The sequence below is a fragment of the Perkinsus marinus genome (genome assembly GCF_000006405.1).
Source record: "Perkinsus marinus ATCC 50983 genomic scaffold scf_1104296972604, whole genome shotgun sequence".
Lineage (NCBI taxonomy): Eukaryota > Perkinsozoa > Perkinsida > Perkinsidae > Perkinsus > Perkinsus marinus.
Window position 1 is genome coordinate 1 of NW_003201716.1, and position 26036 is coordinate 26036.

The 26036-nt window shown below is 46.5% G+C and overlaps 7 protein-coding genes across 7 annotated transcripts; 2 read left to right on the forward strand and 5 right to left on the reverse strand.

The window, feature by feature from the left end:
- Positions 1-18: 18 nt before the first annotated feature.
- On the forward strand, positions 19-1562 carry Pmar_PMAR018817 (Ribosomal large subunit pseudouridine synthase D, putative; the record flags this gene model as incomplete). The annotated part of the gene is made up of 9 exons (XM_002766519.1): positions 19-80; positions 123-261; positions 309-358; positions 406-541; positions 590-751; positions 922-1034; positions 1082-1144; positions 1192-1367; positions 1411-1562. The coding sequence occupies 9 exons, from the start codon at positions 19-21 to the stop codon at positions 1560-1562; spliced, it is 1053 nt and encodes a 350-aa protein (XP_002766565.1).
- A 313-nt stretch (positions 1563-1875) lies between these two features.
- On the reverse strand, positions 1876-2966 carry Pmar_PMAR018818 (hypothetical protein; the record flags this gene model as incomplete). The annotated part of the gene is made up of 6 exons (XM_002766520.1): positions 1876-2058; positions 2108-2167; positions 2224-2319; positions 2368-2427; positions 2740-2838; positions 2886-2966. The coding sequence occupies 6 exons, from the start codon at positions 2964-2966 to the stop codon at positions 1876-1878; spliced, it is 579 nt and encodes a 192-aa protein (XP_002766566.1).
- Positions 2967-4028: 1062 nt separating this feature from the next.
- On the reverse strand, positions 4029-4895 carry Pmar_PMAR018819 (hypothetical protein; the record flags this gene model as incomplete). The annotated part of the gene is made up of 5 exons (XM_002766521.1): positions 4029-4265; positions 4449-4529; positions 4577-4603; positions 4660-4785; positions 4830-4895. The coding sequence occupies 5 exons, from the start codon at positions 4893-4895 to the stop codon at positions 4029-4031; spliced, it is 537 nt and encodes a 178-aa protein (XP_002766567.1).
- Positions 4896-5285: 390 nt separating this feature from the next.
- On the reverse strand, positions 5286-13384 carry Pmar_PMAR018820 (hypothetical protein; the record flags this gene model as incomplete). The annotated part of the gene is made up of 29 exons (XM_002766522.1): positions 5286-5339; positions 5483-5629; positions 5682-5864; positions 6035-6097; positions 6150-6167; positions 6220-6267; positions 6621-6950; positions 6998-7057; positions 7110-7436; positions 7486-7548; positions 7597-7779; positions 7850-7975; positions 8024-8173; positions 8216-8251; positions 8613-8666; positions 9100-9147; positions 9198-9230; positions 9276-9371; positions 9425-9622; positions 9663-9734; positions 10340-10384; positions 10432-10554; positions 10601-10652; positions 11852-11911; positions 11942-12011; positions 12135-12234; positions 12756-12880; positions 12927-13044; positions 13106-13384. 29 exons carry the CDS (start codon positions 13382-13384, stop codon positions 5286-5288), a joined length of 3261 nt encoding a protein of 1086 aa, XP_002766568.1.
- A 12-nt stretch (positions 13385-13396) lies between these two features.
- Pmar_PMAR018821 (hypothetical protein) lies at positions 13397-15465 on the reverse strand (the record flags this gene model as incomplete). The annotated part of the gene is made up of 11 exons (XM_002766523.1): positions 13397-13537; positions 13588-13791; positions 13838-13897; positions 14192-14242; positions 14292-14522; positions 14567-14608; positions 14653-14715; positions 14961-14996; positions 15185-15241; positions 15283-15369; positions 15421-15465. The coding sequence occupies 11 exons, from the start codon at positions 15463-15465 to the stop codon at positions 13397-13399; spliced, it is 1017 nt and encodes a 338-aa protein (XP_002766569.1).
- Positions 15466-15563: 98 nt separating this feature from the next.
- Pmar_PMAR018822 (conserved hypothetical protein) lies at positions 15564-17456 on the reverse strand (the record flags this gene model as incomplete). The annotated part of the gene is made up of 9 exons (XM_002766524.1): positions 15564-15698; positions 15748-15903; positions 15954-16115; positions 16553-16629; positions 16677-16835; positions 16880-17007; positions 17208-17275; positions 17324-17383; positions 17451-17456. The coding sequence occupies 9 exons, from the start codon at positions 17454-17456 to the stop codon at positions 15564-15566; spliced, it is 951 nt and encodes a 316-aa protein (XP_002766570.1).
- Positions 17457-24624: 7168 nt separating this feature from the next.
- Positions 24625-25908, forward strand: Pmar_PMAR018823 (hypothetical protein; the record flags this gene model as incomplete). The annotated part of the gene is made up of 4 exons (XM_002766525.1): positions 24625-24686; positions 24754-24882; positions 25229-25280; positions 25846-25908. Coding segments are annotated over 4 exons (306 nt in total), but the record flags the coding sequence as incomplete, so codon positions are not given.
- Between the last annotated feature and the right edge of the window lie 128 nt (positions 25909-26036).

Sequence of the window (26036 nt, forward strand, 5' to 3'; positions counted from 1 at the left end):
GAGGAATCTCTCAATAGAATGAAAGACTTCGAGGCTAATCATTTATTCAGTCTAGTGTGGGCCTACTCTACGGCGAAGAGGTGAGTCGTGTTGGATAGAGTGTAGTGACCTCGGACAAGCAGGTTGGATAAGCAGCTGTATGAAGCCTGTCTCGATAGAGTACGGCAACTGGGCAATAAGAAAGACGAAGCGAAAGGCCGCGGAGTCGGTGAGAGGCCTCAGCCGGTGGACATGGACGAGATGGATACCACAGTTCCGGCTGTAGTTCGAAACCTTTCGTTGGTCATGGCTCGAATGGTGGCTTCTAGGTCCTCCACGAGACGAAGCATTTAAGTGTCATCTGGAAGCCCGCTCATTGGTGATGGGCCGATAACATGAACCACACAATATGATTGTCCTGTCCAGGCACGTGTCAGTGACTTCTGCTATAGCAGGGGCGGCTGAGGGGGAGGTAGATGACGCCACGGATGAAGAGGCCGAGGCCAAGGATGCTGCCTTCAAGACGATGACTAGTGCCAACGGGAATGCCTCTGGCTTGCAGGTAATAGTAATAGCAAGCTGAATGTGTTGAGGAGATAGTGGTGGTCAGGAGTGGGTAGAAGAGGCCTACACTGGTTACCCGATAGCAAGGGATCGTCATCATGCCCATGGTATACTCCATCGCCTTGATGTGGGCACTAGCGGTCCTCTACTGTTGGCTCATAGTTATAAAGGCTTCTATATGGGCCGCTTGGTCTTCTGTTCCCACCAGGTAGAAACAGGCATCATAACTTTGTAGAGTCTTAACTGTAGATCGATAAAGAATACGTTGCATTGGTGAAAGGCCATATGGGAACTGTTGGGAAGAAGAGCGTGATAAGTGATCGAATCAAAGTCATATAGTGAGCTCGTGGTGGGACTCCTCTAAAAGGGCTCTGGTAGATCCTCAAGTCGACTCTGGACAATGGGCAGTCCTACAGCACCACGTGTGTAGTAGCGCCTGATGGAAAGCCTTCCCTTACGGAAGCTGTACCGGTGGCCCATTACAATGACGGGTGAGCTCAGTAGTTGTTGGCTGATACACATGTGAGTACGTGTGTAGATCTGGCGAGGAATATTCGTTGGTGTTAGTGAAGTTGCATACAGGAAGAACACATCAGATTAGGTGAGTTCCTCCAACTCCTGCTGCAGTCCTACTACTTTCCCCTTCAGAGTGCATATGGCGTACATCGGCCATCCCTTGGTATGCGATCCGAAGTACGGTAATCCGACCGACCCCGAGGCTGCCAAGGCGGTGTGTGCAATAGACAGATTGTGGTGTCCTCGGACCTTCCTGCACAGCTATCGACTCTGTTATAATCAACCAATGGATGTTGTTGATGAGAAGGGTACAGTCGAGGAGTGCCTACCTCAGCCCACTGTCGTTGTTAGATGCTACTGTGGACGTGTACGTGCCGATGCCCTTGGATCTACGTCTGGCTCTGGGCAAGTTGACTCCTGTAGAGGAGCATTGTGCTGAGACTGCACGATGGCTGAGTGGCAAGAAGTGTGATATTGAGGGAAAGAGCTTCGAGTCGAAGTAGGAGTATGCCGACTTGTAATGTGTAGTTGATGACGTTTGTTGTAGATGCGAAAAGGAGAATGATACCGCTGGCGCATGAATTCCCTCTCATGTGACGTATTGTTTCGGATATAATCGTTTCTCTATTTACTATTGTTGAGTATATAAGCTCTAGGAGAAATGTGGGCTGAGCGTGGTATAACACGAAGGTCCAGGAAAGTATGAGTATTATGATATGTGTACACAAAAATTAACTATAACACGAATTGTCTTTTTTCAACATACGGCATGTGAATACAACAACACAGCATACAACAACATGTAAATGCAAGAGCTCATCTAGCTGAGACAACTCTGTGCTTCCGGGGGTTACCAAATCCGTTGAAGGTGTCGTCCTTCTTCTTCCTCTCGATGATCGCCTCTTCCTTCTCCCTTCTCTCGGCCTTCCACGGTGCAAGCTGCTCGGCCTGTTCCTCCTTGCTAAGCTTGTTGAATGCCTTGATTCTTTCCAACAAAAGCTACACGAATAACAGTAGACACCTCTCCAGTCACGCAGCTACTCCTCACTTTTGGAGGGACTCGTTTTTCGAGAGTATAGCTCATCTCGTCGTCAGTAAATTTGGCATTCTGAACGCCAACACCAGCGGTGCCCAACAGCTGCTCTTAGACCTACTATCACTTACTTTATCCTTTGCCTTAGCTCTACTCGAGGCCTCAAGGCTCTTGGCTAGCCCAGTGGTGTGGTAGGTGAGCTCGTCCATGAGGGCCTCGTGGTCTCTCTGAAAAGGAGAGGCACTCTCGTGTTATATCGATTGAATGTCACTCACCAAGAAGTCCGGATCATAAGCGTCGACTCTGTCACCTAGGACTAAGGCGAATCGTTTCCTCTGAAATAGAAGAGTACGCTGCTCGATAAGGAAATATGCACATGGCCAACTACATGTCGGTGACAATATGAGAATTTTGAGAAAATATTGGTACACGGTTTTGGTACACTTCTACTCGAATTCGTATAAAAACTCTCAAAATAAATGAGGAAAATCCCGAGTTCGGGAAGTGAACATAAACTCTAACACTGATTGGATGAGTCGTCCACCTCTGCGGGGGTAAGCGCCCCCCCACTCTTCCTCTCCGCCTTCTTCCATACTCTCTTCCTCTGAGTAGTGAAAAGTGCAACACGTATCGTGTGCCTCGCCTACCCTATTCAGCTCGTGCACTATGTCATTGGTGCTCATGCGAGCCTTCTTCCCCTCGAAAACCCTAGGCTCGTATTCCAAGACGCGCTTGCGAACTAAGCCCTACAAAAAGCCAATCAGAAGGCCCCTAGCACGATGAATACACCTACTCCTCTGGGCTCATGCCCACGACAAGGAACGATTGGTATCACAGCGTAGATGATGAGCAGGATCCAGGCAGTGGAATACATGTTGTTGCGGAGCGATAAGAAGAAGCTCTCGCAAAAACGGTCAACACGAAGGAGTTGGTCGCTCCCCAACTCAAATGCGGAAGAAGTAGCATTCAACAAGAACAGCTCATATGTACAACTAACGGTGAGAGTCTAATGAGGAAGACCAACTCCTCCTCGCCCTCCTCTTGTCAGCTCTATACTCGGAATCCATATCGGTTACCCTAGCTTCAGAATACTTCCCTTTATGCTTCAACCAGTACTGTGCAGGACTCTGTTAGGAACTGCTCTATCGACAATGACACTACTCACACGCACTCACCATGCCCAACTCATTAGCTCTCTTTAGAATATCCTTCATCTGTGCCGTCGCCATTTCCGAGGGAATCTACAATGTGCTGGGTTATTTCACACATCGAATCGTACGTCGCCTGTTGAATAAGCTCGTCGCCCCTGTGGTGGTCTCTTCCTCATTTGCACAACTGGCTTCAAGAAGTGCTCAGCGATGGACTGAGAGGCGTGTGAGAAGGATTGGCTGCTGATTATTCTCTTTACTTTCCCCTTAGCCTCAGACTCTTCTCGAAGTTCCTCAATATGCCTTTGAATAGTCGACTTGTTGCTCTGAACAAACAAAGACTGTATCACATCTCCCATATGCAAGGAGGCTCGGCCTTACTTTGGTAAGGGTCGAGGCATGTACAGTGAGTAAAGTCGCGAATACAACGAATAACTTCATCACCATGCTGGGCAAAACAGCTACAAGGAGTAGTAGCAAGTTTCCCAAACTACTAGTATTCAGTAACAGTGTGATGTGAATAGATTATGGTATCAGTAAGGGCGATGCCGAGGCTTTGGACTACAGCAGAATAGAACCAATATGGTGTTGGTCTACAAGGTGTTCATCTCTATAAAGGAAGCTCTACGAGAATTGAACACTCCTCGTTCAAGAGTGAGGATAACGATAGGGGAAAACTCAATAAGAATGATAGTATATACATATCATAACACACACAACATGATGATGATGATAATCATTGGGCAACATTATCGACAACAACAGGAGGAGTCATAGAGTGGAGAATCTCAGAAATGAGTATTCTCAGTCTCAAGATTAAATCCAGGTTCGACTTCAAAAACGTCTCCAAGGCCGTTGTCTATACGGTTTTGCAAATAACCCTTGGCCGCTGCCGACCCTCCCAAAGCCAAAGACTTGTCCAGCCTCTTCTTCCTGGCCAGCTGCTCTTTTTTCTCAGCATCAGTCATCGAACGATACTCCGCCTTCCTGGCCGATTGAGCTTCCTCCATCAACTTCTTGGTACTCTAAAGATACCACGGCTTCAATATCAATATAATCATCATCAACAATAGTAACAATAATAACAATAATAACAATAATAACAATAATAATAATAATAATAATAATAACAACAAAAACAACAACAACAACAACAACAACAACAACAACAACAACAACAACAACAACAACAACTTGCACAAGCTTACCTCAGGGATGCGCCTCAAGTCATCCTCGGTTGGCGTGTTGAATGCATTCAGAAGTCCTCGTCTAAAGTGCTCCCTCTTGACCTGAAATAAATACCATATCCTTATCACAGCTTCGAAGTCTTTCTTACAATTGTACCCGGCGCTTGCAATTTACCCTGAAAACAAAATATGCCCAAACTCAGCTGGAGCTGAACGAGTCCCGAGTGTCTACCTTTTGTTTCACGACCGGATGACTGTTGCTGACTTTAGCTAGCATGTTAGTAGCATCAGAGTATCCCCCATCAGCTCCAGGATAATCAGGCTCGGGTTCCTCCTGCTGCTGAGAGCGTCTGATACCCTGAAAGGACCATAGGCGACATGGATAATCAAATCCAACCCTACCTGAAGAGCTGAGGTCCCCTGGATAGCGGCGAGGATGGCAACAGCAACAGAACGGTTGAACTTCATTGAGGGAACAAGGATAGGGAGGAGGGAAAGCTGACTCGTAGATTGGCTACTAGTATTAATGACATAGGTATTCTTCGGTGGAACTTCTGCAGAAGTTCTGCAAGGCCAATTACCCCCCAAAACAGGAGTTCTGGTACTCCTGAGTACCTACCTCTGGCCGTGTGTGGAGCTTGCGCTGAAACTCGTCAGCACATCCATTCCAACACCAACCGACAGAGAGGGAATGCCCAGTAATAGCGAATTGACAAGACGAACATTTGCGGATAATCGGACACCTTTATCATGTACAACAACACGAAGAAGTAAAATAAGAGAAATGAACAACAATCGACAACGATGACAATGGACAACTCATTCTTCGTGATGATGATTTTCTCGAATCGCACCCTATCATCTGGTACTCGCCCTATTGCTCACTTCCATAGCACCGTTACGGGACTTCATCTGCAACAGGAAGGAATTCCCAACAACAACAACAACAAAGAGGGAATTCATGACAACTCGGCTGCCCTCACCTTAGCCCACAAAGATTGTTTTTCATGTAACTAAAGCCAGTGCTGTGTAATGCATGATGTGGATGGGCTCACCTCGAGAGCCCTGAATGCCTTGTTAGGAATACCCTTAGGGAACTTCAACTGTATGTCCATAACAGGTGAGACCTTCTGCCCATACCGTACTCTCGCCTTACCCCAAGCATTATGCCGGCCCTTCGTCATCCACGTTCCTTTTATTATCTACATATACCCTCAACCCAAGAAAGTCGTAGTAGTAATAATCCTCACTTACCTCAGCGTAATACAACTTGTCCCTCTTCATGGGCGCAAACACATTAGAGAGAATGATACCATCCTCCCTCAGCCAGCCCTCCATTTCTAATCCTTTTCTCGGTGGTGCCAGCCCTAGGTCCTCTCTCATTGCTGTCAGCTGCGGCCCAGATATCGAGGTCGACTTCGCTATTGTCACTAGAACCTATCATCAGCAATATACTTCCCCAGTCTTAGCGGATATATATCTCTACTAAGCTGAGCTTGGGAGTTCTCTCACTGACGATAGAGGCTTAGTTACGCATTGTACAGAAGTCAACGATAATTTCCCGGAATTCCCTCACGATTTTCATATCGTGCTCATCCCCCCCTTACTTTAGTTTTTTTCCCAATATACTTTCGAGTCGGGTCAAAACCAAACACCCGTGGAGGAGGTGCCTGAAAACCAACAACAACCAGCCTCGACTAAACCACCGGTGAACATGATGACCTTGATAGTGCCCAGTATCTAAAGTGCACAGTGGTATCAACATACTTCAATGACTCTGTCGATGGCCTACCTTGCCGGTCTTCCTCGCTGCCCTCTCTAAAAGAGTCTTTTTCTCAATCTGACAAGTATGAACAAATTACCAGGAAAAACCACGGGTGATTTTTTCACCGCTCTAATTTTCAGTGAACAGCAATAAAAACAGAGAACAGTTGCTGCCTCTGAGTCGCCCTTTCACTGTGAATGATGAAGCACTTTCAAATGTGTTGAGTTGTGAACACCAGAAAAAAACTCTCCGAGTTGTGCGATGCGGTTTCTACGATGCTATACTTTCCCTCGACAAGGAGAGTTTTCCCAAAAAGCGTTTCGTCCTAGCTGTGGAAGGATGAGCATTAGAATGCGTATAGCCATCATATATTCAACCGAAATGATAATATTTTTAATGACAGTTCTGGCGTGCATGGGCAGGCAGACCTTCACCCCAAGTACCCCTAGGAAGGCCAGAGCATCGTCCGGAACTTCATCGTTGGGGAACTGCAATCGGACTTCCAAAACAGGCTGAACATCTCGATAGTGAACTTGGACTTTCCCCGTGGCTCGACTCTCTTTGTACTTCCACGAACCACCGACGAGTCGAACTTCCGGGTGAGCCAATATACTTTTCTCGTCATCAATTTTGGGAAAAAGATGGGTTTCAATGATACCATCCCTCCGTAAAATCGCGCCCCGCTGAGCATAAGGGTCCAAGCCTTTATCAAGGAGAGTCTTAGGAATCTCCTGGTGGGGGTCGAGCTCCATAATAACCTGAAAGGCCGCGACTAAGTAGAGAGAATATTACACCACCTTTTTACATTGTACCGTTTCCCCTTATATCTCTCGTTGAGATCAGGGAAAGACTCCGTTTCAGTGACCTGAGCCCTCCCATTCTCATACCATAAATTCATCAACTCCCCGTCCTCCTACCCCCAGAATGGCCAGCACTTCCTCAGGTAGGTCCACATTCCTCTGCTGCCCCCCAAATTTAATATCAGCCTCTATCGCGTAAGTCTTGGTCAAGTGAGGAAAGGTGACCATAAGAGAACCGCTTGCAACGTTACCAACCGTCAACCAGTTTCCGCCCTTCACAGTGACCTTCGACGGTTGCCTCTTGCACTTCCTCCACAGCTTACTAGACCTCAGCTCCCCACTAGGCAACAGACTACTGCTGACCTTGTCATCGATGAGAGGGACTAGGCCGTGGTAACGCAGCTCAGTGGGGATGAAGGCGTCCTTGGGGATTATAACGCTGACCTGGAACCCGCCCAGGTTCGACTCCCAGCAAGGGCACTTTTCCACTCACCCTATGCTGCCGCAGTTTCCTCCTCTTCGGCGTAATCGTCGTATGTGTCTGAGGAGTCTGGACCTAGGAGCCACGTCACAACAGAAAGAAATGATATTCCCCTATACTCACCTTTGGAGGGTCTTCCTCTTCCCCTTGCTGCTGCTGCTGCTGCTGGTTGTTGTTCTCCTTCTCCTCCTCATCTATAAAGAGCCCCCAGAAGACCTCCCCCGACTTCCCCTCCTCATTGCCCTCATCCACATCACCATCCCCAACAGGAGGACAAGCCGACTCCCCACTGGGGACACACGAAGCCTGAAGGGCACATCAACGACCCGATAAAGATGATGATAACGAGGAGGAGGAGGCCGACGAGGAGGAGCACCTCAGCATCCAACTCCTTAGAGGCCTCCTTCTCTTCCTCCTCTTCACCGGTCTCCTCTCCTCCCCCCACAGAAACTGTCGAATCATCATCATCATTATCATCATCTTCATCAATAGCTTCAGAACTCTACGAAAAAGACAATTCCACACCACATAGTATCACCGAGGCTCGTACCGATGCCGAAAAGGCCGCCGCCGCATACTCTCCCTCATCCTGACCAACAACGCCACCCTCCTCCCTTTTTTCCATAATCAATCCCCCTACCACTCTTTCCCCAACATCACTAGATCTCTTGAAAGCGGCCCCCAAAGATGACGACCCAACCTAAGATCAACTACTGCCCTTCTACACTGCCGCTCCCCCTACCTCTTCTCCCTCTACAGGAGGAGCCATCACATCCTCCTGAGGGAAAACTCTACCTTCTGCCAATACCACACCATCAACTACTTGTAGTAAAGCAAATGGTGAGAGAACCTCAACAGCATCTTTACACGACATAGAACCACCCCTATGCACTATGGTGAATTCTATGTTACGTCGATTGAACACTCCAACTGAGGAGGGGAGGAAGGAATCTTATAACAACTCCACCCTTTTCCTTCTTCTCACTAGCCCTGGACGTGCGCCTTCCTCTCGAGAGGTCATCATCCGCTTGATAACAAGCATTTGCAAGGACATGCAATTTGGAAATCTCATGGAGTGCCCCCCCACCCTGATCGATGTGCAGTAAGGAAAAAAGAGAAGTAGGGAAAGAGTTGTTCACCTTCACGAAGCTCCGCACCCCGATGGTCTCCTCGTGAGCACTGTACCACTCTATCTAAAGAAGTAGACAAGGAGCGGTAGGGAATCCGCCCAGTCCATATTAAAAAACCCACATCATGTTCAACTGCATGTGTCGATGAATATATGGAAATTTTGCGGAAATTTTCGGGAAATTCGTACTCATACCTATTCTAATTCATTTATCAACCTCTATAGTGAGTAGTGAGGGAGCTCCTGCGCTCAACCATATATTTCCTCAACACAGATGAAGTCTCAGAAACAACACCACCCCTTCCTAACGTGAACAGAATAAAACAACGCCTTTCTTCTTCTCCCGAGTTAGTTCGAATTTTCCCAGCAAAAACAATAATCATTTTCCAATTCCCGAGTTGTTAACAACGACTTTATTCATCATCACTATTGTCACTAAAATCACAACTTCACAAATCGGTCATCTACTCTCGACAATCTCCCCCTCCTCTCCTTACATCGAATGGTTGTCCCTTCCTCCCCAAGCCTTGAACACCCCCACCGAGCTACCATAAACCAGCACCATCAAGCCCATACCTGCTATACATACCCTCACCTCTATGCTGAGGCCCAAGTCCTGGAGGCTCATCTGAAGACGCCATAATGGAGTAGTAGTCGGTCATAGCAACTTTACTTTCTCGTCAAGAGGTTTCCACCACGACTGGCCGGCCTCCATCAACCATCGCATCGAGGTGGCCGGGATTTTCGTATCACCTTCACCAGAATGCTCCTAAGATCAAGTGCACGCATGCACATCAGCAACATGATATTCTCCACCCTTACATGATACAGATGAAAGAGCGTCGTAAAATGCGAAACAAAAAGTCTTTTTCCAAGATCTGTTTTCTCATAGGTAGTGTCCATCGTCATCCTAGTGTCCTTCTCAGCGACCACTCCTTCGATGAAAATCACATACTCCCCACTCTCCTTGTCGTACCCCGCCCGAGGTGGTGTCGTGACTCTAATACGGCACAGGGGTATCTGTCGAATATCTCCGTCTATTCGAAATCTGCATACCAACCTCGGCTCTATCCGAAACCGCAGCAGGCTCTGGAGTGACTGGTTGGTCGCAGATCTGCTGAACGGCTTGGATCTGGAAAGGGCGAAAACACATCGAGTAGATACAAAACAGCGGACGACAACGCAGATGTTTGCAGTAGTGTCGGGGAATACGCAAATGGTCAACCACATACGTTATTGACAATATATAAATTCTGGGAGGAAATTTTGGAAAATTCTCATCAGAATCCTGTACACTTCTACCCCTTGTTAATACGATATAAGACAGCTAGTATTAGTTTCGCTACAATCACTTGGAAGATTCACTCGAACGTTCTCGTCGGAGCAATGATAGTTAACCCTAGGTCTCCCCTGCTGACAGCATTAATTCATCCAATATGAACTTCTACAACAGTGAACGATGAACTTGAACAAGTATGAAGTATGAACTTCTACAATATGAACTTGAGAAGACTCTCCAACTCAGCCGATGAAAGCGAACATATATTTCAACACTGCTTCGCAGTTTTGAGGAAATATATGCGTACTTCCCAAAGCTGAGCTCAAGAATCTCCTCGATAGGTATAGAAATTTATATAGGGCAACCACTAGAAATTTCCCGGAATTTCCTAATTGTGGCCAACACATGTAGTTGACCATGTGCATATTTTTCCCCACACTGCCAGGCTCCCCCCTCACCTGATCCGCCTCCTTCGCCACCGCATACGATGAAGGCGTTCTAATCTAACAACAACCACATATTCCATATTGATGGACGCGGCATCACTCACAAGAACACTCTCTGGGAAAGTATCAGCATTGTCCCAATCTTGAACGACAATGTCAACATCACTAATCTTTAGTCGGCGTTGGAAACTGCCGTGCCCTCCCGACATCTCGCTGGACCCCAACACCTACGACCGAAACATGACTGATCCATCGGCAGACCCCCCGCCTTACGAATACAGCCACGCAGTAGGCCAGACCGATGATGACAGTTGGCCCTAGCATCCTGATGAGAAACTACGTGAAGGAAATGGGAGGGTATAAGGTAACACTACAGGCACTGAGTTTAGGGAAGAAAGTAGCGTACAGTTTTAACGTGTACATCTGTATGTAGTTGCGAAGCGAGCGGAGTATATACCGCAACAACAGGCACTTTCGTGTTGTGCGTGCGTGCAGAATTACTCCGACTTGACTACCAAGTGTGGAACGCCACCAGATAGATCAAACGACTCCTCTATACGCCGAGGTTTGCGCAAGAATCTAAAAGCTCGATTACGTGAACAGCTCGGAGAGATATACACGAAAAGGTGACGGAAAAACGTCCAATCCGGGGATCGAACCGGGGACACCTAAACGACCTACACCACTTCGAAGACCTAGTAAGATATTCGAGTTCGGGAAACGAGTCGCGACTATCTAATGTATGTGTGGATAGTGTGGCAAAATCTACCCTCCTAACAGACTCTGTAGATGTTGAACAGTCATTTGAGCTGTATATACCCTATCGTCAGCCACAGCAGTCAATCTAGATGTTGTACGGCTTGCAGCTGACTCTAGTCACGATTGTGGAAGGAGGCTACTACTGCTGTAAGAAGCATTCTAACCACACAACGCCCAAAGAAGTCATCGCTGAATCTAATGAAGATAATCCATAACAGAGTCGGTATGAAATCCTCCTTGCCTCAATAGTGGAGCCGTTGTTGTTGCCCAAGACAACCGAAAATCAGTCTTGGTATTGCCTCGATATCAGTGGCGTCGTAATCTTCCCATACTCCTCGAACTAGTATCACTTCCGCAGTCCCATCATTGTTATATGCTGTAATCAGGCATTAGTTGAGCATTATATCTCTGTGTGCACCATTGTGATCTCCTCACCTATTCAGTGTAAGTAACTGAGAACGGTTATCCTTGCACTCTTCAAGTTATATGTGCCCTTTAGCTGATAGTTTTAGATATAATGCTCAACTAATGCCTGATCACAGCATATAATATCCAAGACCTCTTGCTCACCTGCATTTTGTACATTTTCTCACCAGCTGTGTGGTGGAAAAATATGCACATTGTCAAATACATGTGTTGGTAAGAATCTGAAAATTCTGGGAGGAAATTTTGGAGAGATTCCTATCACTTCTACCCAAAGTCGTGTGTAAATTTCGAACTCTAGCCTCGGGAACTCCCAAGCTCAGCTGAGGAAAGCGAACATACATTCCAGAAAGGACACATGATGTGTCACACATCGACACCTCGATAGTCTCAAATAGCGTCCTGAGATATCGATGATTATGATGATATCACTCGATCTCCCTACTCTCCATCATCATTGCATACCAAAACTTCCCATTCCTCCCAATACTCAACAGGTCAACTGCATACATCACCAACACGGACAACATGAACATCTACATCACAGCGCTACGCCGTCTCTGGTGGGCCGGGAAAGGGTGGAAGGGCACCACCCTCGGTATCATAACTATGTCCTTCCTCTCACCACCCTTCTTCGTTCCAACAACCTTCGTTAACTCGGTCAATATCTTCTTATCTTCCTTTACGAGGATAGTTTGTTCATTTTCATCATCAACATCATAATCCTATAAATAAACAAAGTCGTGAATATTCTGATACACTCGACGTGAATGTATTCGTTGTAGGGAAATGTCGCCAGACGTCAAGTCTTACGCCACAGGCATACGTGTAAGAGACTTTTAATAAACAAAAGCATCAATAGTCTTTAACTGCAATTCTACTTTTGCAGGGAGAGGTTATTGACTCAAGCGTAAAAAAGAACTCATCACCATATCTTCGAAGACGTGTACACTTTACAACTCCTTCGAATCGAGGACACCCAACCGATCAAACTCGAGCTAAGACTATATATTCCTAATGCCTCAATACGGTAATGAGTAAATGACAATGAACTTGTCATACGCACATACATAACAACTCACAAGCGCTCGCCGTTAATTCTCCTACCAGAGGCAACAACGATACACTAGAAACTTAACCAAGACTTCTATCTCTGCATCGACTGTGCTCTATTGAGTAGTAGTAGCAAAGTCGAACAATTACCAACAAACAATTTACAATTTCACCCAGAATTGAGCTTCCTTACTGCATAGTAGACTGGAGTGAGCGTGAGTACTTCCACCAGAGCTCTGCAGCTCCTCTCAGTAGCCCCGTACTGGACCATGTACATCATCATACGACCATTTATACTCTCGCCTCCTATCCCAGCACCTATAGCACCACGATAAAGCTTCTCGAATACCATAACTTGCCCTACTTATCGGAGTGAACATCATCTTCTCGCCACTCTCCGACTCGAACGGTATACAAGCTCGAGGGCTTACATCAACTCCTGTCATCCATTTAACGGGTACTCCTTGCCTGGTGAAGAAATCCTACCAAAAATAATAATAATAATAATCATACCACTCTTCGAGAACATCACAATGCACTTACATAACCAATAGTTTGCAAGTTTAGTGGAGGCAGTCTTGTGTAGTTCACCAGGGGCGTCTCCACAACGGCATTCTCCTCAGCTTCACTTATGGAAGTCCAAGAAGAACCAGGGGCGAGCGAATATCGTACAGCAGGACCAGACGCGCTATCGTCAATAACAGCATTCGGGGATTCACCACGACCATCACCATCATCAGCAGGGGGAGAGCCTGGAGACGGAGGACTAGACTGCTGTACGGTGCCTTCACCAGGTAGAGCCTCCTGGAAGACGGCAAGCATACTACAAGGACATCAAGTGAGGAGACCAACCTCAAACCACCAGGGATCAGTAAGAGCCTTGTACCCCTCAGCCCGGGACTGCAGTACGTGGGAATCAGCAGGTGTGGTCGTTTCGACCGACTTCTTCCCCTTTTTCTCCACACTTCGAGTGTTCTACATCATACCACAAATCTTTGAATCTATACACAATTGCACCAACTCACCCTATATTCCTCCTCCAGCATAAGAGCATGGGCAACGAAAGCCCCATAGGCCTCTTCACTGCGATCGTACACGAACTCGATAGTGATGTCCGTTCTCAGGGGACGTATGAGGCTACGGGCTTCCATCCTTATAGTAGGAAGACCACTTTCAGAGTCGATGAACGCCCGAGGCATCCCACTGAGCCTAACCTTGCATACTGATATCTACTATAGAAAAATAACCGCGAATTCCACGGCAGTAGATTCTTACGTAGTGTGTTCGACTGTCCCTCAACTTCTTGAGCCCGCACAACTTCTGTATTCTACTTACCTGATATGCACGTTGTTGGCAACAATATGAAAATTCTTAGAAACAATAATTTATTCGTTTCTATATACTTTCACCAGCGAGCTTGAAAGTTAACCTTCGCACTGTAGTAAAGCTTATACTACATATCATCGCGAGTTCTGTTTATTTGTTCCAATGGTTATTAAGGCTGTTGATGATGAACAATTCACTTGTAACTCGTATAATCTACGATGTCAGATTTCGTGTATAATTCTGTTTCCACAAAAGAAGCTCAGCTGTTGAGGAAAGCAATGAATTGCAACATAACATGCTCACCTCCTCTGCTCCTTCCCCATCCATTGTATACGGCGAACTCGGTACTTCCAACTACCACACCAATTCCTAATCCAATAACCACAGCCGAATAACCACTCACCGAATAGCTAAGGCCGCCCCCTATCGCCAAGGGAGCCCAACTATTAAAGGTGTAGCTTGTCGGTTTGGTCGACGTCCTCATACTAGGTAGCCTCGCCGTTTTGACGAGACTCTTCAACTCCTTGAAAGTTAGAGGCTTCTCTTTGATGGTCACAGTCCTCTGGATGAAGTGCGAATGCCATGTCCCGTTGGCACTTGGTGTGAAGGGACGAATCGCGGGTAGCCCTTCCTCCTGAAGATCCACACTGAATAATGCCAGCACAAACGCCAACCTACTCCTCCTGTTGTTGCTCCAACGAGATCAGCAACGCTTCTACTCTGACAGGAAGGACTGACTCGATAATATATAAGATCCAACTCACCCTCGACCCCATAGAGTGTATGCTCACTTCACTGCCCGGCTTCTGATTTAACATAGGCGTCTCCTGAGAGTAGTCTTGGAGGAATTCACATTCGCTCTCTTCAGCCGATTCCTTCACCAGTTATAGGAAATTCATACAAATTCGGCTAGGAGTGTACGTAAGCCCATGAAAAAATTTTGCAGAATTTCCATATTGTCACCAACATATGTGATTGACCACGTTCATGTTCCTCAGAATTTTCATATTGTCATCACCAACACATATGCATATCTTCCCCCACAGTCAACAGACAGGCCTCGAGAGCTCACCTCGGTCATCTCTCGATCGTTGAGATCATCGCGACCCTACAGGAGACAATGAGGTCCTTTTCCCAATCGTGTTCGCTTTCCCCAGCTGAACCCAGAAATTACCTCACTAACTATACAAGTTCACCAGTGAGAATTCCTCAAAATTTCCGCAAAATTCACCTACGCATGCAGCTGCTAACCATGTACATATTTTCCCACCCCGCTCTTCCCAACCGAGAACTCACCGCTTCATCTCCTCCACTCACAGATGCCCTCTCCTGCACTTCACCCTTTGCAGAGTGCTAACAAGAGCCTTCACATAACGATATCAATGCCCACCTACATCAACGTCATGTTGATCATCCGAGTCATCCGCTGAGTCGCCGTACGACTCGTAGGAGCCCACACTGGCCTCACCCTGGCGAAGGACCTGATAACGACGACGACAACAATACTACTCACATACTAATGAGGCTGTTACCACTGCTAGGAGAAGGAGGGAGACGAGGCTCAAGAATCCATGCATAGTTCAAGTCACTGACCATCACCACACTGTGCCCCAGTATTGACCAACCCAACAAGGCGAGTAATTCATAATAGAAATCGTCCTTCCACGTCATCCTCTCAGCCGCCTGCAGTAGCCGCTGGGGACGCTCGCTCGGGGTTCCGAGGGGCCATAACGTGAGCGTTCTCTCCTGCATCTTCCAGTTCGAATTTGAATGTACGACTAAGAGGCTCGGCTCGAGAGATCTTCAGCACCTACACCACCAAAGCTGTCTCTCGAAAGGAGGCAACTGCAAACGCTCACCAATTGAGCTCCTCCTCCTCCTCCTCCGGCCGTGCCCTTCAGGGCTTCGCGTACGAGTGCATCCCGGACTAGTGCGAAGTGATGTGGTGATACATCAACCTCTTCACACCACGCAAGTTCCTGCTCGCCTAGATTCTTGACACACTCGGATTTCACCTGTCAATGAGGTGCCGGGTTCGATCCCTGGTGAGGGTATTTTTTCTCACAATATCCTTATTGACTCGTCGCTTCCTAAGAACATGTTTCCTCATCCATGCATCTGGTATGGTGCCTTGACGTGCTGGTGCATCGATAGAGGCCGTCTCCTCCGACTTGATCCCTTCCAGCTCCTCTAGCCTGTGTTCGATCCTCTGTTCCTCCAACAGTAACTGCTCGATAATTGACAACGGGCCGGTAGCATAAAATTCCCCGAACTCCTTTCGAGCCAACACTCCTTAATAATTGACAACGTGCCGGTTGCATAAAATTCCCCGAACTCCTTTCGAGCCAACACTCCTTAATAATTGACAACGTGCCGGTTGCATAAAATTCTCCAAACTCCTTCCAAGCCAACACTCCTTAATAATTGACAACGGGCCGGTTGCATAAAATTCCCCAAACTCCTTCCGAGCCAACACTCCTCAATAATTGACAACGGGCCGGTTGCATAAAATTCCCCGAGCTCCTTCCGAGCCAACCCTCCTCAATAATTGATAACGGGCCGGTAGCATAAAATTCCCCAAACTCCTTCCGAGCCAACACTCCTTGATAATTGACAACGTGCCGGTTGCATAAAATTCCCCGAGCCGAATCTACCACCACTTACTTGTTTGAACTCCTCACAGTCGTCCTTTGAATCAAAAAACCTTTCCACAGGTCGGAGAAGTCGACTCAAGATTTGCCCTAAGCCACATACATTCTCATCACAAGTCACCACACTACCAACACACCTGCACGCGTATGTGCATTCACAGGAGGGGGTGCAGGAACTCCCCCACCCCCCGCTGATGCACTGCACGGCGGCTGTTGCAGAACCATCTGTCGAGCCACAACATAACGCTTCATTTCCTCACGAAGGGACAACCGCGCGTTGTAGGCCAACAGGACATCTGCCAGCACTCGTCAACGACGACTTTTCCAACACCGTCCTCACCAGCCTTGATTTTGGTGTCCTCGGGTCGATCTGAGGGGTTGAACTCCATATCTGCGAGAAGGAGTTCCGCGCAGTCATCGTAGTCCACTTCGAAGTCCCCTCTTCTTGGCGTATAGCCTGGTATGAACCTGTTGACGATCACTGTTGGAGAAGGAATATATCCTCCCTTTCCTCGGCTGAGCTCAGAAGTTTCCAAAGCTTAGTATAGGAGTTTATATACGAAGTGCCGAAATTTCCCCACAAATTTCATATTGTCACCAACAGTTGCATATTTCCCCGTACTGCGAGTCGTCATGAAGACCCCAGAAATTTCCACCGGCAAACTTACTTATCAACATCACTAGAGGCTGCTGCAGCAACGCTTCTTTTCCTCTTGCCCAGGACCGAGTCCACCACCTGTTTTGCATCTCAAAAGATTCCCGCACTATGAAGGATATTCCTCACCGGACCATCGTGGTCAGCCATGGGGTTCATCACAGAGCAGTGCCCATCAGCCTCGAGAACCTGCCCAGCTATGGAGTCGTTGGAGGCAGCCTTCCTAGTCGACGGGGATGCTTCCCACGCAGAGTACCTGCATGAGGACGGTCGATGAAAGGGCTGGAAAAATTGAAGGTGTTACAGTTGCATAAACCGTGATCGACATTGTGCTGGAGTGATCTCCTTTTCCGAGTCCGCTCCAGCTTGCCGCATGCGTGCCAACACATCGTCCCATGACCCAACGCCAACCTAGCCAAGGTCTGATGTGCTCAAGGTGTGGTATGAGTAGTTCACCTTTGCCACGGCGTCTAGCAAGGCCAGTGTATCCACGACTGTCCATGGGGATGATTCATCGGACGAGGGATCGACTTGGGTGGTATCTTAGATGTGTGAATACTAAGCAGCGAAGGGGAAGCTACTGCAACTACCACCTCGTAAAGGCTGTGAGTCTCGAGATGTTACAAAGTTAAGCGGAGGTATCACACAATATGGATCTTGCTGGTGGGCGTCTGAGGAGACTGTCATCCGAAAGGTCCATGGTTCGATCCCGGGCCCCTCCCCCTCACCTGATGTTGCGAAGCACGTCCCACAGTAGTCCTTGTCACTGCATCTGATGTGGCCTTCGTCCTTCAGTAAAGATACACCACAATTAGAGCACGTCGTGCCTGAGGAACGTCGAGGCTCTTCCCTTCCTATGGGTTGGGAAGCGCCTTACGAAAGTTGCCTCCTTTTTCTTGAAGTTTTAACGCTGACATCCTGATGCAAAAATTGGCAAATGAGTTTTCCGCTGAATGGAAGTCGTTTTATTGAGCATGTCTACTGTTTTTCGCCCTGGAAAGTGACTCGCGCGAAAATGAGTACAGTTTCGTGCGCTATCCAAATTCAGTGATATACGCCAAGATCGTGTAAGCTGCCCTCCGCCACCCCCTTGCCATTCGTGTGTATGCGTATGGTTTTCTGTACGGCTGTATGCGACTTTTCCCCTTTAAAACGCACACTATCCAACTACTGTGATTGCGAGAAGGCTCAACAGCTATTCTCACCAAGACAAAGTTCGATTTCACAAAGGGCAAAATAAAGGAGGAAACTGAGTATGTGGTGCCGAAAGGAGGTCATTCGTACGAAGGTAGATCGTGGAATGTATTCCTATATACGAAGGAGGAATACATCGTGGAAATCTTAACCATAGTGCTATTGACGATGGCGCAAACACTTGGGCGCACACTCTCAACTTTCCTTATGGCGACTTATTCTTCTGCGGAGCAACTCCGCAGTAGAGTGAGTGAAAAATTCGCCCACTACTCGCAAACGTGAGTTAGTAGGATTCGAACTCGGGTGTTCCGCGAGCCAAACGAGACTACTAACCATTACGCCAAAAGACATCTTCGTGAACCCACTTGGTGAGGGGGCCATTTCCCCGTCAACTTCAGTGGCGGAGTGGGGAGGGTCCCACGCAGCCTTATTCTGCACCGCGCCGCGAGCAACGTATTCCGAACCGCTGCATAATATCCCGATTACGTCAACGGGCCGTACAAGGTGCTTCATTTTCGGGTATTGTGTACAGCACTGCGTGATACACACAACACACTGACAGGTGCCTACATGCTCACCAGCCGTGCCCATATATCCTATGCTACTGTTTAGACAACGGAAGACCGTCAGCTGGAATCGATTACTGAGGCGCGCGCCCCTGCCTCTATCAGGGTGCCTTCCTGCCCTGGATGTAGGCCTATCATCATTTCTTTATCACATCCTGTGACATAGAACATACTCAACGGAGGTCTCTATTCCATTTTGCGTATAACAGTCTGTAACTGTCTGATTCATGTACTGTATACAACTCACCTACCACATTTTCTTATAACTTAACACTTATACTCGATGGTCTTGTGTTCCAGTGCAGTCAGTGCCAAAACAGGAGAGAGTAGGGGAGCAAACTGCTCCTCTTGCCGAGCTGGGTCTGCCCTTCAACTCCTCCCTCTATTGCACTCTCTTCCCCCACGGGAGACGAACAGGCTGACCTCACGGAATTCTACCTTTTCAGTACCTTCTTATTATCACTATAATGATTACCTCCTGATTCTCCAGCTTATCCCTATCTGAAGGTTATAATCCACACCATTGCAGGTTACATGAAATTGGTTAGCAGCTTAGGTACAGGTAGTATAATAGGGAGGATTATTAATTAAGTATTTACGAGATACATTTGTCCAAAATTGCTTGAGTTATATCGGTCGCATAATCCTTTATCTTCAGCCATTCGCTTGGACTCACCTTCCAGCGTTTCAAATAACCCATCAATTTATCTGGATGATAACGCAAGCATGCTTCACGCACTACTTTCTTTCGTTCGCTATCTGATTGTGTTTCGTGTAGCCACATAGGATTTGTCCGAGGCCCGTCTGGCCATGGTATATCCTTATACGTTACCGTCGCTCCTTCTGCTCGCGTTAGAAATACTTGCCATGCTTCGGTTAGTGCTCGTCGTTTGTGTTCATGAGGGTCGAAATTGCTTCTAGCATGCTCTTGTCTCTTGCGTCTACACTCCGTTTCGTTATATCCGCCCGGTCGTGCTCGTTTATACGTCGGCTTCGCCTCGGATGTTTCATTAACGTCATACATTCTCAGCAATTTCCGATCATCAACTCCTAGCTCGAATACTCTGTCAGACCTAATGCTTTTCAACTTCACTCCGTTCAGGATTCCTTCTCGAGCCTTCAGTTGTCCGATTCGTCCATCCATAAGATATTCTCGGAGCTTAATGTCGTTAGCACCCAATGCAGGCAGTGGAGTAAGTAATACATGGTAACATCTGGGATGACATTTCTGTATGAGCTGTTCAAAATTCGAGTCGAATGTAGTCGGCTTTCGATGTGTCATGGAAAGATTCGATACACTGGACTATATTCAAGTATAAATAGTAATACATTTGTTCGCCAAACTCAACTCCGTAGTAACTACTTCGTTCTTGATAATAACTTGTATACATTTATGCACAAGTCATAATTTCAGTGGCTTCAATGACATTCCTCTCGCTATTTATCCCCACTAACTACACATTACTTTTCTCTACCTCTCCATATGTTTCTACAACCTATTATTCAACTTAAAAATGCCAGTCATGAAATCTAATAACACCCTTTCTTATCGTATAGTACATCTTTACATATTCCACATCACATCATATGCAAGCACAATTCATGAGCATAGCCTTCCATCCACTAACTGTTATCCACTCGTCTTCAATTCATCTTCATACAATTTCGCAATTACTTCTTCCAATTTCGTCCTTTACACTAGCTTATCACGCATGTGTCATGCCTTACGCATTCAACTCCACTAAACGCTTTCCCCTTCTAAGACAAGTTGTTCATGTAGCGTCTCAAATGTACTTGGTTCCTTCTACCTAAGCATTTCTACGCGGGCTATGCTCATGTTCACGGAGATATGACGTGGAGGAAGTCAGGTATTTTGAGGTCCGATAAGGCGAGAAAATGTGTCCAGCTAGGCCGTGAACCGATTGCATCAGTCCGACGGACTTTACATCACTTACAATGCTGCTAGAAACTGCCAAGGTCATACTTTTCCTCATCGCCATCGCTTTACGTACGTACATTGTGTGTCACGTAGACCCTATCATTCTCTGGTCAGGTAGCTCGCCCCTGCAAGTGCCAAGAACCTCGCTGTCCACGCTATCAAGCTTCTAACCTTGTACGACTCCCGTCGTCACAGCAAGGCCCTGGCAACGGTCACTACAGTTGGTCTACAGTATGTATGCGCCACAGGTTCTCGCATCACCAACGTCCCTTCCACGTTCTCCGCTCAGCTTTATTCACGTATGTACTATCTGCGAAGCGCATGTTCAACGGTCGTTTATGCATATGTATTTCAGGTATCCTCCAATTTCGTCTGCTCGTTCACCGTTCGCCAACGTATCCCTAGTAGGGATTCCCCACTACAGCGTTATTACTGCTACCTCAAATTTCCGACATATACAACACAAGGGACAGTATAACAAATACTCAGCTGAGGTTTGTTAACATGCGGTAATATTTCGCTGTTCACAATTACATTATAGCTTTTATGCCGACTTTGTCTTAGAACATCGTATGCGGAGACTGCTCTCCGCAGTGGCAACTGAAGTCTACAATGCCGAAGACGACCGTAATGCAGGTTACATAAAATTGGTTAGCAGCTTAGGTACAGGTAGTATAATAGGGAGGATTATTAATTAAGTATTTACGAGATACATTTGTCCAAAATTGCTTGAGTTATATCGGTCGCATAATCCTTTATCTTCAGCCATTCGCTTGGACTCACCTTCCAGCGTTTCAAATAACCCATCAATTTATCTGGATGATAACGCAAGCATGCTTCACGCACTACTTTCTTTCGTTCGCTATCTGATTGTGTTTCGTGTAGCCACATAGGATTTGTCCGAGGCCCGTCTGGCCATGGTATATCCTTATACGTTACCGTCGCTCCTTCTGCTCGCGTTAGAAATACTTGCCATGCTTCGGTTAGTGCTCGTCGTTTGTGTTCATGAGGGTCGAAATTGCTTCTAGCATGCTCTTGTCTCTTGCGTCTACACTCCGTTTCGTTATATCCGCCCGGTCGTGCTCGTTTATACGTCGGCTTCGCCTCGGATGTTTCATTAACGTCATACATTCTCAGCAATTTCCGATCATCAACTCCTAGCTCGAATACTCTGTCAGACCTAATGCTTTTCAACTTCACTCCGTTCAGGATTCCTTCTCGAGCCTTCAGTTGTCCGATTCGTCCATCCATAAGATATTCTCGGAGCTTAATGTCGTTAGCACCCAATGCAGGCAGTGGAGTAAGTAATACATGGTAACATCTGGGATGACATTTCTGTATGAGCTGTTCAAAATTCGAGTCGAATGTAGTCGGCTTTCGATGTGTCATGGAAAGATTCGATACACTGGACTATATTCAAGTATAAATAGTAATACATTTGTTCGCCAAACTCAACTCCGTAGTAACTAATGAGTTCTTGATAGTTACTTATATATATATGACTGTATTCTTGCGAAAGCCACCCTTATGCTCGGTGTCTATCATGCTTTTGCTCAACGCTTCATGAATAGTAAGCCTCTCGATGTCTGAGGGCTGAATATTAGGGCTTAATATTGTAGCCAACTCATAGGAGAAAAGTAGTTATTGAGGCCGGCTCGGTACCTGCAAAAATTGTCGATATTGCGTGGCTCTTGGTATCTATCGACAATTCGCGTTACCTTACTCAGGTCAGCATCCCTATCCATAATGTCTGCCGTACCGAAAGTGAGGAATGGATAGATGCATATGTGACTCACATAATGTGAGAGGAACATGAGATGCCTGCTATGAAAAACGTACCTCGCAACTCTGATTCCGCATTGATAAGTAATGCCATCTTACTTAGTTGAGGCCTCGTCTACCATACACTCGTTTCACTCAGAATTCTATGACAAGCAATACTCTTTCATGTCGGTGCGGTGCCTGCGAGGTCCTGTATACATCAGATCTTCCATCATACCGTCATTTTTGACATGTCCTCACGTCAGCGTCTGGCCTTCGACATACAAAGATAGGTAAAGTACGTATTTCAATGATGGAAAGGTCTTACTGAGGTACGCAGGGTGCCTACGATATCATACGTACTGTGCAATATTCACCTTAGCTTCGTGTCTGACCTCTTGCCTACAAAATACAACATCGTTTCAGTGAAAATGTTATGAACGCCTTATTCACGTTGGCGGAGTTTTACAGTGCCTGCAAAATGCTATATACTACACCGCTCGGATCATGCAGTGATAATTCGGATTACGTCATTTGTGTCAACACTTCGCCTCCAGCACATCACGTTGAAGTGACTCATTGCACGTGAGCAGCTGGAAAATATTCGGGTATACGGAATGTCTGCAACTTAACACGTACTCCATAAGTCCTATCATGCATTGAATAAGATTGTGTTACTTACATCTGTGCTTCGCCTGAAATACAACGTACTGAAATTCAGCATTTGATAAACAAAAATGTGTCATTCAGATCAGTCAGGTATCTGCCTATTCCCGTGACTTTGATTATGATTCGGTACTCTAAATGATCTTACCGACATCACCCTTTGTTTCTAATACACAACCTAGTACAGGTTTCACATTTGATGAATGGTAATGTCTTCATAGACTAGGGGGAATGTCTGCAACACTCACTTATGACTATGCAAGTACAACTTTCTTACCGGCGTCTTTGCTTTGCCTTAACTCGTCGTTATGCACGATTATAAATATAAATGTCGTATTCAGCTTAGCCTCATGCCTGCATGATTCCGCATCCTTAGTAATGATACATTACGCTCGCTCGTTCATCGGTTATAATTTCTCGCTAACATTACAGTGCCTTGTGAAGTATAACTTACTGTTTATGCATTTCAGAAGATCTCCTCTGTTGCTGATTCATACACAACTTCACCACAGTGGATCAATGTGAGCTCCGAAAACCTGTAATTCATACTTATTACTTAGGTTCATTCTTGTCGATTGTTACCTGCTACTTTGTTGCTGTACCCAACCCCATGCTGCGAGCCGTTCCTTTGCAGTTGGGACTGTATTATACCGCATACATGCAGTAATCCATGTTTGCTCAACTTCCAAACGTGCCCTCCTTTGTTCTTCCTTAGATACTCCCAACGTATCAAAACCAATAACATACGCGACTATCCCAAACGGCCGTAAATGGATGGCGGTTGAAGAAGCGCCTGGGGTCGCGCCTCTATTATGTTCGTGCAATCTACGGGGTAAATTCTTCGTCTGCCCGATGTAAGTCTTTGATGGAAATGGGATAGATACCAACAAGTATACCGCTCCTCCTATAGGCTTTGCCACTGGAATATTTCTCGTCGGTAGAGGATGATATTGCATATTCACTCGTCGTATAGCATCTCTCGCGGCTGAATGGCCCACGTTTGTCGAGTCCAACACGTGTTCAATATACAAGTCCCATTGACTAACCTAAAGATAGATGTTATATACTCAAATTGTCGACATAAGATCTATAGTTCGAATCAATGCTTACTTGTGTCAGCAATGCTCCTATTCCATTAACGTTCTCTAGCATGCCCCCGATTAACGTGACATCCCTTAGGCGCTTCACGCGGGAAAATAATACATACACTTGGCTTTTCAACCATAACGTGAAATCAGACTCAGTTAATGATATTCGGCTGGCAATTTTATTCAACGTGTCACCAATGACTTTATGTATCGTGCATGAAATATAAGGTCGAAGGGGATATTGGAAACGTCGACCACTGCCTCCAGCCAATCTCTCTGTAGGAGAAGCTTGTTTATACACTTTCACGCGCCTCCAACCCAATCTTTCAACGTCTACTGCTTCAGGTACATGTCTCTGGCTTACCGGCGCAACATAAACAGTAATCGCATCACCATCAAATGCTGGAAACTCAGCAACTTTGCACAATTGCGAGTTCCAGAACTGTCTTCCAGAGTCATTAGCTACGAATTGAAGTAAGCCTCCATCTAGTAGTGTTAACTCTTCGGCGAATCTTGTTCGAGATGACATCTCGGCTCTTACATTCTCGTTCGCTTCTTGCCACAATACGCCATTATCCACTGTGAATTCGTCAAAGGCTTTTAGAATCATCGCATGTCGACCTCTACTTCTCTCATAAGTAATGAAATCATTTTCGGCAATTTCTTCGGCTCTCTTCTTACCCACAACACGCAGCACATCTGGCTCTAGCATATTCCAATCAGCAAGTGTTCGACAGTGGCTCTGAATGAGCTGCTTGCATTCATCTACTTCCGTTGATGAGGGAGGAGTCTTCCGCATTATTTCTAACACTCTTTTCAGGTATTTGCATGTCGCAGCCCGCACCTCTCCAACAAGGACCACGGGCTTAAAGGTGGTCAACAACATTGTTCCAGTGAAGATCGACGCTTTTCGGATAGGAGGTAACTGTAAATGGTCACCCGTCGCAAAAATTATTTTTCCTCCATACGGGGCGGACGATCCATGGACGTACTGTAAAATCCGATCAATCACGTCCAAAATATCGACTGGAATTGTGCCAATCTCATCGAAGATTATCATATCGAGACACTCCAAAAACTTCAAACCCGTTGAAGTAGCTCCTAATTTCCCGATAGCTGACTCGGCGGCTGCGGACGTCGTCGTATAGTGGATAGGAATTTTAAACACACTATGTATATGACGTCCACCCAAAGCACATGATCGCTCCGCAGCTAAGCTCGTGAAAAGTACATGAAGGCCTTTCGATAACCCGTATGCAGCCGCTTGCGCAATGACATGCGTCTTTCCGCTTCCCGCAGGCCCACAGAGTAACAATCCTCGTTGATATGCCACGGACCCAGAAAGATAGATGTCGATATGTTTCACACAACTGTCCATAGCTACCTCTTGCGACCGCAACGAATCCATGCTCTGTTCCTCTGCTCTGTGTATTTCAGGCCTCCACTCCAGCGGCTCATCCGCTGATGCTCTACGAAGATCTTCTTCACTTGGGAGGCCAGGTATATTCATATTCGACAGTGCCTCTATTAGTCTTCCCCGTGTATCTTTCAGCTCTTCTTCGCACTCTCTATACATCCTGCAACTGATCGCTCTGTCGAGTACAAGTGGTGTAGCTGCATATACAATA